Below are 12,839 nucleotides of genomic sequence, written 5' to 3'. Positions count from 1 at the left end.
CCCCATCAACGACACCAACTCCTTCATGTTCTCCGATGAATATAAACACGCCATCAACCCGATCTCCTTTGACTTCAAGAAGTGGCCAGTACGTGTATTGTGTTTGTCAGATGTTGGCCCCCGTCTTTAATCCAGGGTATTATATCTCCATCCGGTTAGGATAAATACCCTGGACCCGCTCGTTTCGGTTTGGGAGTGACGTCACCATCTGCATCGCTTATCACTAACTTTGCATAGGGTTTCTCTCGCTCATGGGTGTAATTTGATTGGACGACTATTTATAGCCTCGTGTGTTTCTAATTTGGTTCCAAAAGCAGGCACGGTAAGGAAAGAGTCCAGGGTATTTACCATATTACACTGAGATATGAAGCAATGTATAATCGTGGATAAATGTTTGTCGGAAGTGGGACATCTGTGATTCCATGGTTCGATTATACAGTTGCCACGCATTGAGATAATATCGGCATTTTTTGTCACATGTTTGATGACGTTACATTTTTTATGGCTTGTGTCCATATCAAAACTGTGCCCTTAGTGTCACTTTAATTGCGCTTTTGGAATAATCTTAGATTTTTTTGTTGGATTCGTTGATATATGAAGGCGTAGTTCAGATCGTGCTGCAGATCTTTGATTTAGTACGTATGTATTACAGGGCGTGGTTAAGATTGTGTGGCAGGTGTTTGACTCATTACGTATTATTTACATGGCATGGTTCAGATCGGGGTGCAGGTGTTTGACGTATTGCGTATTATTTACAGGGCATGGTTAAGATCGTGGTTCAGATTTTCTGTCAGTATGCATTATTTACAAGACGTGGTTAAGATAGTGGTTCAGGTGTTTGACAGGGCGTAGTCCAGACTATGTAGCGGGTAGTTGACTCAATACACATTATTTACAGGGCGTGGTTCAGATCGTGGTGCAGGTGTTTGAATCAGTATATATTATTTACAAGGCGTGGTTAAGGTCGTGGAGCAGGTGTATGACTCAGTACGCATTATTTACAGGGCGTGGTTAAGGTCGTGGTGCATGTGTATGACTCAGTACGCATTATTTACAGGGCGTGGTTCAGATCGTGGTGCAGGTGTTTGACCAGGACATGGATGTCGTCAGCAGCAACATGACGCTACAGGCCGTGGATGAGATGCACTACAACGTGACCCTACACGAATCTTCCGACCACTTCTTATACCAGAACATCTCAGGGTTGCGGGCAGCGTCGCCTTCAGTGTAAGTGCTGAGACCAAGTAACCCATGGATTCACTGACACAATATGGTTGCCAGTCGTCAAAATCGTCGACATTTGCTGTGAAGAGTAGTACCCCCTTATCGCAGTTCGCGTTGTGATCATGTTTGGTTTATAAACATGCTCGTACTTATACACATGCTCGTACTTATACACATGCTCGTACTTTTACACACCCTCGTGCTTATACACATGCTCGTACTTATACACACCTTTACACATACTCGTACTTATACACATGCTCGTACTTGTACTTGTACACATACTCGTACTTATACACATGCTCGTACTGATACACATGCTCGTACTTGTACTTGCACACATACTCGTACTTGTACACATACTCGTACTTATACACATGCTCGTACTTATACACATGCTCGTACTTATACACATGCTCGTACTTATACACATGCTCGTACTGATACACATGCTCGTACTTATACACATGCTCGTACTGTTACACATGCTCGTACTTGTACTTGTACACATACTCGTACGTATACACATGCTCGTACTTATACACATGCTCGTACTTATACACATGCTCGTACTGTTACACATGCTCGTACTTATACACATGCTCGTACTTATACACATACTCGTACTTATACACATGCTCGTACTTATACACATGGTCGTACTTATACACATGCTCGTACTTATACACATGCTCGTACTTATACACATGCTCGTACTTATACACATGCTCGTACTTATACATATGCTCGTACTGATACACATACTCGTACTTATACACATGCTCGTACTTATACACATGCTCGTACTTGTACACATGCTCGTACTTATACACATGCTCGTACTTGTACTTGTACACATACTCGTACTTGTACACATGCTCGTACTTATACATATGCTCGTACTTGTACACATGCTCGTACTTATACACATGCTCGTACTTGTACACATGCTCGTACTTATACACATGCTCGTACTTGTACACATACTCGTACTTATACACATGCTCGTACTTATACACATGCTCGTACTTATACACATGCTCGTACTTATACACATGCTCGTACTTGTACACATGCTCGTACTTGTACAAATGCTCGTACTTATAAACATGCTCGTACTTGTACACATGCTCGTACTTATACACACGCTTGCGTTTTTTTATACCCAGGCTTTAAACCCACTTCACCCTCTCATGTATTGACAGAACTGTGTGCCAAAGAACGAATTTGACCCTTTCACCCTTCAATTATAGTTCCGTCGCCTCACTTCCTCATTACAAATGTTAACGTGGCTTTTCCCCCTTTTCCCGCTATGAACCGTATTCATATTAAAGCAAGTTCTCTTTCTCGTCAGAATCATGTTGTTGTTTCGGTACAACTGTGACACAACCTACTATGGACAAGACTGCCTCACAGACTGTCTGCTATACCCAACAAACCCACTGTGTCCCCGTACCACCCGGACCTCCATGGCCACGACAGTGCCCACGGAGCCCATAACAGACTGTTCCACTTCCACGGATGTCGTCACAGACGCCACCACAACAGAAACACGTCATGTCTCAACAGGTAATCAAAAATCTGATCGAATGTTACTCCTCCAGGGGCCTGTTGTGCTACACCACATATCATACCTATATTGGGGTTTGGGGGCATCGGCATGAAGGTGTGCCCCAAAGTGATATTTTCCTTTGATTATTTGGATCTCATACCATATTTTCTCCCACTGAATCTTGTGTTATTGTTTCATTCAAAGAACACTCAACGGCGTCTTATACCAGATCATCATCAGCAACGATGTCCACTGCAGTCAGTGTTGAATCATCTAGTATCTCTACGAACCCGGAGACAAGTAGCACCTCGTCACCAGACATAAGGATCTCGTCACCCGACACAAGCACTTCATCACCCGACACAAGGATCTCGTCACCCGACGCAACAAGCTCGTCACCGGTCATGAGCACTTCATCACTCAACGCAAGCACAACGTCACCCAACGTAAGCACCTCGTCACCCAATGCAAGCACCCCGTCACCCGACACAAGCACACCTCAGAAGGTTTCTAACATCTCAACCCCAAAGACAAGCACCCACGTACCAGTGGCGACTGGCACCTCAAGCACCTACGTACCTGTGACGACTGGCACCTCTAGCACCCATGTACCATTGACGACTGGCACCTCAAGCACACACATACCGGTGACGACTGGCACCTCAAGCACCCATGTACCAGTGACGACTGGCACTTCAAGCACACACGTACCAGTGACGACTGGCACTTCAAGCACCTACATACCTGTGACGACTGGCACCTCAAGCACACACATACCTGTGACGACTGGCACCTCAAGCACCCATATACCGGTGACGACTGGCACCTTAAGTACCCATATACCGATGACGACTGGCACTTCAAGCACCTATATACCAGTGACGACTGGCACCTCAAGCACACACGTACCAGTGACGACTGGCACCTCAAGCACCCACGTACCGGTGACGACTGGCACCTCAAGCACCCACGTACCGGTGACGACTGGCACCTCAAGCACACACGTACCAGTGACGACTGGCACCTCAAGCACCCACGTACCGGCGACGACTGGCACCTCAAGCTCCCACGTACCACTGACGACTGGCACCTCAAGTACCCACTCAACGCGCGAACCTTCCATCGGAAATGTGACCTCAAATGGTGACGGGTCCACTTCTGTCAGCAGCAACAAACCTACCTCTAGCAATCGTCCATCATCTAAAACCTCATCAGTGACGCCATCTGCCTCTACGGCAACCCCATCCACTACACCCTCCATTTCTACAGCATCATCAGAGCCCACTATAACACGGGTCCGGAACTCTCCCAGTCTTTCCACAACAGATCCCCTGGGAATATCTACGAAGGATCCAAAGGACTTTGCACTAAAGAGCGACAGTGACACGACGTGGGAGATCGTGCTGGGCTGTGTTCTGGGCGGGGTGGCTCTCATAGCCATCATCGTGTTCCTGGCATACCACAACAGGCAAAAGTGAGTACCCCATCCACCACATCTAACGTCTAAAACACCACGAACATGTCCTCTACATCTCAGACCATAGTTTTACCCACAGGCAATGCTACTCTTACGAGGCGACTGAATGTATTGGGTGTTAGACAAACAGTACCATATGGATATTAACACGGATTAATTATGAGGCGTGAGTGAGTGAGTGAGTGAGTGAGTGAGTGAGTGAGTGCAGGTGTGCGTCGTGAGTGAGTGAGTGAGTGAGTTTGCCCATGACCACGGGATTCTGCTAATTGCTCTATCTGGTTTTTCTATAATAATTGTACAAGTATCTATTTTATTTGCGACAAGGAATGTTATCATACCTTAACGTATTCCATATGTTCCTGACAAGGATGAATAACAAAGACAGCTAAATAACTTACATCGTCTTTAAAACAAAGTGAATTATTTACAGTGTTCTCACAATGATTGCTGTTTTATCGACAGACATCAATCTGACATTTCGATGAAACACAGGCTTATCATTCACGCGAACAAAATATTGAGGTTCTGGTTTAGTCTTTTTGTAAATATTCGCTTCAATTACGTTCCCTGATAAAACTCTCCCAGTTCTCCTCCATAGCGTGTTTGACAAACAATGTGACAGATGGGTCACGACCATGAAATTAATATACATTGAAATACTATCAATAGTGTAGACACATTTTGTGTGGAGTTGTGTTTGTACTTAATGTTGTAATTAAGGGCGGGGGATGTAAATGGGATTAAGATGGCCGATAAGCCAGGATCCCAGCTAGTTTGCTCGGATAGGCGATGCTGGCTTCCTTAGGAAGGAAGCCGGTCGCAGGTTCAGGTAGACATGGCCTTTATCTACATGTATACACGCTGCCATCATTGATGTGTCAAACAGGACTGGGGGGATAATAGGTCAGATAATGAACAAGTGGGCTGAGTGTTGCAACACACCATGGAGGACGGACCACAAAAGAACTTCACACATAATCCCCATGTAGGGAATCGAACAGGTTTTTCAGTGTGATGAGCGAATGGTTTAACAGCTAGGCTACCCCACCGCCCAACACAGGAAAATGTCACATGCTTGATAACTGACCACCAAGGTATGTTTTATGTAAATATAATGTATACACGTTGACTATCTTTGTTACCTGATTTCTAAGTAGGGAGAGGTATTAATAGGGTAGAATAGGTCTTCAGCATCCGACTAACGGGATCGGGTGGTCAGGCTCGCTGACTTGGTTGATGGATGTCATCGTATCCCAATTGCGTAGACTGATGCTCATGAGTGAGTGAGTGAGTATGGTTTTACGCCGCTTTTAGCAATATTCCAACAATATCACGGCGGGGGACACCAGAAATTGGCTTCACACATTGTACCCATGTCGGGAATCGAACCCTGGTCTTCGGCGTGACGAGCGAACGCTTTAACCACTAGGCTACCCGACCGCCCCTACTGATGCTCAAGATGTCAGTCATTGGATTGTCTGGTCCAGACTCGATTATTTACAGCCCGCTGTCATATAGTTGGGATATTGCTGCGTGCGGCGTGAAACAACAAACAAAACAAACAAACACCTCTTGAGTAATCACCCTGGAGGTATACGTGTTGCGATTGGACGAATCCATTATGAGAGGGTGGTAAGCCTTGGTTAAGCCTCTACATTATTGTCAATAGGTCACGTGGTGTAAGTAAGTCAGCGCATCGAGCGATGAAGCCATATCACACACACAGAGGGTCGCTAATGAATGCAGAGAACTCGTTATTGTGGATTTCTTTCGGTGAAATACGTGTCCGGGTAGAATCTTTGGTTTGCAAAATTAATGAATTTGGTGCATTTCCTTTAGGACTAGTTTCACAAATATTTTATCAATGTCATCAATGAAGACATCCCCAACATGTCGTTCTCACTTTCTGTACGTGGGTGGAATCGAACCCAGATCTACGGTGTGACGAACGCACGCCTTAACCATTAGGCTACCATATCGTCTTTTTAACTTTGCACAGATATATCTTGGCTGTTGGGTTTGGACAAAGATCGTAACTAAGATGAGAATAAATCAATAAAGGTTTTGTTTTAAAAGAAGATTTTATTTGAAGTTCACAAAAAGTAGCGCTATACCTGTAGCCAAGAAGGATTGCGTCCAGTCAGATAGATACGTATAATGAAACACTGTAAAGTCACAAAATGTACTATTGTAAGACATTATGTATTTTTTATCTTCATAAATATATTTTCAAATATATTTTCGCTTTATCTTAAATCTTGAAAGGATTATCTCATGAATATATTTTCAAATTCGGCTGTCGCATGTTTTGGCCTGACCTAGTTAAACATCTGTGGGTTCTAAAGGCACATAGTATCTGCTCTAGAGCAGCGGTTATGATGTATTAATGTTCTGGCATTCTGTTTACATGGAACTTTGTTCCGTCAACCTTCTTATCCTAAATGTTAGAGGTTGCTTCAGTGATAACGCTGTGTATACGACACATAGTATCCCCTCAACCATCGGACAATAACATTACAATAAGGGGTGAGCAGAGAACACCAATAATACACCGCTGACAAAACAAGTATGTAACCATTCCAGGTATTTGGTTTATGACAACCTCAATTGTACTTTTACATTGATAATAAAAAAGTTGAGTCAAACGTTGCGCCGGTTTCAGCAGTAAAACATCAGTCACATGTCGTATACTCCACAGGGAGCTGAGAATGCACACTGAACCAGTGGCCGGGGTACAGTTCCTGTGTGGCGTGGAGACTTATGCTCTTACTTGTTCTGGTGTCATTACTAATTTATGACGATTTAGTGACACGTGCTTATGATATTGGCGAAATCGTACAATGGACAAGTAATGAATTCTTAGGATTATGGAGTTAGTGAGTATGGTGTTACGACGCTTTTAGCAATATTCCAGAAATATCACGGCGGGGAACACCAGAAATGGGCTTCACACATTGTACCCATGTCGAGAATCGAACCCGGGTCATTGGCGTGACGAGCGAACGCTTAAACCACTAGGCTACCCGACCGCCCCTCTGATTATGGAAATTGTTTGTGTCGCTTTTTATCTACAGATAGTTCCCCGACTACGTCATACCAAAAGACGTTAAAAATCGTACTTGTTGTTACCCTGTCTGAGCTCCGCATTAAAGGTATTCAAGTTAAGCTGAGGCATAGTCACATGATCTAAGTAGGCAAGCACCATAAAATCGGTATTAGTCCGGAATAGTACCAGCAGACACACGCGCGCGCGCGTGCAATAATTTTGAACAGGCACAAAAGGAATTATTTTAGAATCAAATAGGGCACCACGGCGAATGTTTTAACCATCAGGCCACGCAAAGTAGATGACTTCATCCCGGCCCTGGGCAGTTGACAGTCCCAGCAAGTTCAATTTTATTGTTATTAAACTCATTATCCTCTCGATGTATAGGTTTTGTAGACATTCATTCTCTCTCCCCCACGGGCCCCCTTCACTCAGGGATAGCCGAATATTTATATATTTCTAGCTCTCCCATCATATCATGACTAACTTCCCCACCGGACACCATAAATAAATTAATAAAAGCGCTACAACGTTTTTCATAGTCATAAAAAAATCTGTTAACAACAGAGCCCATTGAACGAATCCGACTTTTTCACCAGCATGTGCATGCATGCTAATCAATCACCTGTGTGTATCTAGTTTTTACCATCCGTATCAGTAATACATCATAAGGTTGTTTACCAGTGTTTATGCATTCTGGACCATGGCGTTAATTTCATTTCTCATCAATAATCAGATATCGGACTACAGGCCATCAATCTGTAACTGCAGATGATTGTGTTCAACGTGTTCTATTGAATTACTCAGGCAATGATGGAGTGGCGGGGCAAACACCAGTACAACATGGGCAGCCTCTACATCCGGGTGTGGATCCTTATACGTCACGTATCCCATACAAAGAACTGAGAAATCTTCATTGATAGGAAATTAATTATTTCCACAGTAAACATGTTTTGCATTTAATGTTTTCCATGTGAAATATGGGAAGAAGGGGTGGACAATGGGTAGACGAAAGTCGTCGATGACGTACTCAATAACCAAAGATCAAACAGGGACCTAATGGCCAGCTTAATCGTTCGGAGTAAAATGCTGAAAACTGACATTTCTTTGATGAACTGAAACACTAAACTTTGTTCAAGTATTAATGGTGATGCATTGACCGTATAAATAAACATGTAATGATGTTGAACCTTTGCGCAGAGGGAATATATTACTTTATAGCATGTATGTTTCTTATTTTGATCAAATCATTGTTAAATGTATTTAAAATCAAATTTTGTAAAAGTTTAAAAATATCATTCCTTGATTCCCTAAGGCTTCGAAAGTGACCCTTCATGTGGAAGGTAATGGCTACAGCACAATCCGACCCGTGAAGACCCGGGGTAGAATACATATAGGTCTTCAGCAACCCATGCTTGCCGTAAAAGGCGACTATGCTTGTCGTAAAAGGCGACTACCGGGATCAGGTGGTCAGGCTCGCTGACTTGGTTGATGCATATAGGGGTATACCAAACCTAGGAACATAAGAGGCGACTAACGGGATCGCGTAGTCAGGCTTGCTGACTTGGTTGATGCATGTCATTGTATCCAAATTGCGTGGATCGATGCTCACGATGTCAATCGCTGGATTGTCTGGTCCAGACTCGATTATTTACAGGCCGCTGCCATATAGCTGTGATATTGTTGTGTGCGGCGTGAAACAACAAACAAACAAATATAACACGATTCCAGTTGGCTCAAAGCATCACAATTTGCACCTAACCTGGTTGTAAACGACAAAGAACCGATATACACTCTTTTCGTTTTTCTATAATCTACAGCATGGATTTTCACTATCGATATGTGCTACCACAATAAGGTTGAAACGTCAAAACCTGTTTCAGAACACATATAGCCAAGACAGTGGAAATAAGGCAAATAGTAAGGACAATAGATAATAAGTGGCTCACTGAAGTGTGAGTGAACTGCACCTGTAGGCGTTACTGTTCGTATCACCAACCAATCGATTCAGCGCAAATGAACCATTTAATAGAAACAGAAGTCAACGAATAACTGCCACACGAATGTAAGAGGGTATATTTTTTGTATTGTCTATTTTCAGAACTTTGCTGAAACGCCAGGAGATCTACAACGTCAGCCCTGAGGTGATAAGCATTGTGGAGGAGAACGGCACTACAGAGAGAAGTGACGTCCCCATCACGACATCGCCACTCTAGACACAATCTGAAGCACTCTCTTCTTGTCGTAGCTGTTATTACAATCCTGACAATGCATCTGCTGTTTGAAATCAGACACTATCAGTTGTTGACATTCAAACACTGCATCTGTTGTTTACACTGACAGAATACTGATAATATCTGTTCAGACACGCAGGTTTCACTGCCTTTCACAATCGGACAATACCTTAACAAATCTGTTGTTAACATTCAGACATGCGGGTCACATCTGTTGTTTACAATAAGATGATACAGGTCATATATGTTGTTTAACTTTAAGCAAGTAGAGTTTATGGCCTCTTTACAATCAGCCAATACCGGTTACATCTGTTGTTTACATTAAGACACTACTTGTCACATCTGTTGTTTACATTAAGACACTACTTGTCACATCTGTTGTTAACATTCAGACACTACTTGTCACATCTGTTGTTTACATTAAGACACTACTTGTCACATCTGTTGTTAACATTCAGACACTATTTGTCACAATTGCTGTTAACATTCAGAAACTATTTGTCACAACTGCTGTTAACATTCAGACAATATTTGTCACATCTGTTGTTTACATTAAGACACTACTTGTCACATCTGTTGTTTACATTAAGACAATATTTGTCACATCTGTTGTTAACGTTAAGACACTATTTGTCACATCTGCTGTTAACATTCAGACAATAGTTGTCACATCTGTTGTTTACATTAAGACACTATTTGTCACATCTGCTGTTAACATTCAGACAATATTTGTCACATCTGTTGTTTACATTAAGACACTACGTGTCACATCTGTTGTTTACATTAAGACACTACTTGTCACATCTGCTGTTTACATTCAGAGACTACTTGTAACATCTGTTCTTAACATTCAGAGACTACTTGTAACATCTGTTGTAAACATTCAAACACTACTGGTCACATCTGTTGTTTACATTCAGACACTACTGGTCACATCTGTTGTTTACATTCAGACACTACTGGTCACATCTGTTGTTTACATTCAGACACTACTGGTCACATCTGTTGTTTACATTCAGACACTACTGGTCACATCTGTTGTTTACATTCAGACACTACTGGTCACATCTGTTGTTTACATTCAGACACTACTGGTCACATCTGTTGTTTACTTTCACACGCACAGATTGCGTCGCCTGCTTTCAATCAGATGGGCTTATCAAAGAGACCGACATCTCTAAGACCTGCACGTCATCTCATACAGAACTGGAAGTGCAACCACAGTCAACACACTAGAAATAAGCCAGTGACATGTCGACACGTGTCTGTTGTAATATACTTATTCAGAGCACTGTTTCAATTGTGCGCTTGTCAATCACTAGAAATGTGAAATTCTCCGCTGACTCAACTGTGTCTGTAGGAGGTTGTGTCATGCAAGGTGATTCCTGCGATCATGTATACTTGTATATGGTAATTACTTGTACCCTTCGCAATGAACCTATACTAAACACAAAAGGCCAGACCTTCATATAATATTATGGAATACGAATCAATCGACTCCAAACAAATGAGTGATGGCAAAATATGAAAGCAGTGTGGGTAATATTCAGCCGACCATAAATAAGTAAAATGTGAATAGACCCCCCAAGCTGCCGTTATCAATATAAATAGATTATTTAAATTGCTGTAATTGACACCTACTGGTAGTGTATCTTAACATCTTCAAACCACAAACGAATTAAATCGCCACAGATCCTTGTCTATAAAGGAAGAGGGTTAACTCTAAAAAAAACAATTCTACCCCAACTTTATTTCTATATACTTAACATTTTGAGAAAAGAAAACAAACCTTTCAAGTTGGAGTTTTTATAAAAAATGTTTTTTGACCTTGAAGTTTTGACCCAAAGTCCGTAACTGCTCCAAAAAGAAGTCTGGCCGAACCTATAATATATTGGATATATCAATATAATTCAATAAATATGAACAATATCTGTATATAATCTTTATCCATCATATGATAATATTTCTTATTCACCCCTACCGGAAGAGTACGTATTGTCATGATACAGCAATAGGAAACATGTGGCAGTGTCTCGGCTATTTGTCTTTGTACTTTACGTCATAAGGTATCTGGATGTTGGTCAAAACGGCCCCATATTTCGCTGGCGAAATCGGTCCCACTCATCAATAGACGAAAACCATATTCTGATCTCTTTTGAATGTTTGAATATAGTTAGTAGTCGACATCACCTCCCCGTCAGCCAAGCCCAGAAAACATTTATTACACAATGTTCAGAATCCCACTTCATGAACATGTTGAGAAATTTGAAAGCATTACACTGTTTTGGATTTCACATGTGCATGTACGTAATTCCAAATGCTGATAAATTGAAATAAAATGATCCAACTACTTATACCCGTGCCGGTGTTTGATGATTTTTGCTTCTAACTCTAGCCAAGACGGAGAGGTAGCCCAGTTTGTTCGTTACAGGGTTAGACTGCTACTGTGTGCACTTAAGGTATATTCTCAAAACCACGTTGATTGACGTCATGATAATGTTACCACTCATAATGAAGCTATTACAGGGGCTGTATCAGAATTTGCGTTTTGTAATTGAGTATCATTTTATCTAAATTTAAGTCCAGGGCTTAAAACGCAGAAAGACAAAAACATGATAGGGAAAATGAATATCCCAACTTTAACAAAACAATAAATAGAAAAGGAATGAGAATGAAACTCTTTATTTAACATAAGACATGACGTTAAAATTAAAATGACAAAAGGTAACAACAAACCATTATAGCTGTTATGCGTGTCTGACATATGCATTTAAAATGTCACATTGAGCATCTAGAATATCACCAACGTTAGGGGCCCAATGTGTCTTGTGAACATGGAAACCACTAACAGCGCTTAAAGTGCAATATTGGTGCAGCACCATAGGTTGAAGAACATCCGGTAAGGGAGATCAATTTTTCAAGCGTTAACTTTTTTTCCCGATTTTAAGCCCATGGGCTAAAAAACGAGAGTCTAAAACATGCAGTCCCGGTACGTTGTATTCCCTATTAAGCCGCATGAGAAAAGATTTATTTTGTGCTATTTCCTTTTTCCGTCTAACATTTAAGTGCTTCTTTATGTTGATCGACTTCTGGTTTACACGATAACGCACTGTGATACAATCTAAAGAAATTATATAAGTTGGTATTGATTGGTCTGATAAAGGGCACTTCTATATATATGCACTGATAAGCAGTGCGAAACGATTGCATTTTTCCTGTCGTTTATATTATGATGACGTTCTCCCGCTAGACCGTTCGGCTGTCAACAAAACAGTTCTGGAATTAAGTCCTTATGTCTGGAATAAA

At 41.8% G+C, this 12,839-nt stretch overlaps 1 protein-coding gene across 1 annotated transcript; it reads left to right on the top strand.

Moving 5' to 3' along the window:
* Positions 1-1,096: 1,096 nt before the first annotated feature.
* Positions 1,097-9,515, top strand: LOC139469827 (uncharacterized). Its single transcript, XM_071252134.1, has 4 exons — positions 1,097-1,227; positions 2,579-2,793; positions 2,981-4,250; positions 9,401-9,515. The coding sequence occupies exons 1-4, from the start codon at positions 1,097-1,099 to the stop codon at positions 9,513-9,515; spliced, it is 1,731 nt and encodes a 576-aa protein (XP_071108235.1).
* The last annotated feature ends 3,324 nt before the right edge of the window (positions 9,516-12,839 follow it).

This window comes from Haliotis cracherodii, unplaced genomic scaffold, assembly GCF_022045235.1.
Source record: "Haliotis cracherodii isolate W230 unplaced genomic scaffold, xgHalCrac1.p SCAF_1, whole genome shotgun sequence".
Lineage (NCBI taxonomy): Eukaryota > Metazoa > Mollusca > Gastropoda > Lepetellida > Haliotidae > Haliotis > Haliotis cracherodii.
This window is presented reverse-complemented; position numbering and strand designations above follow the sequence as displayed.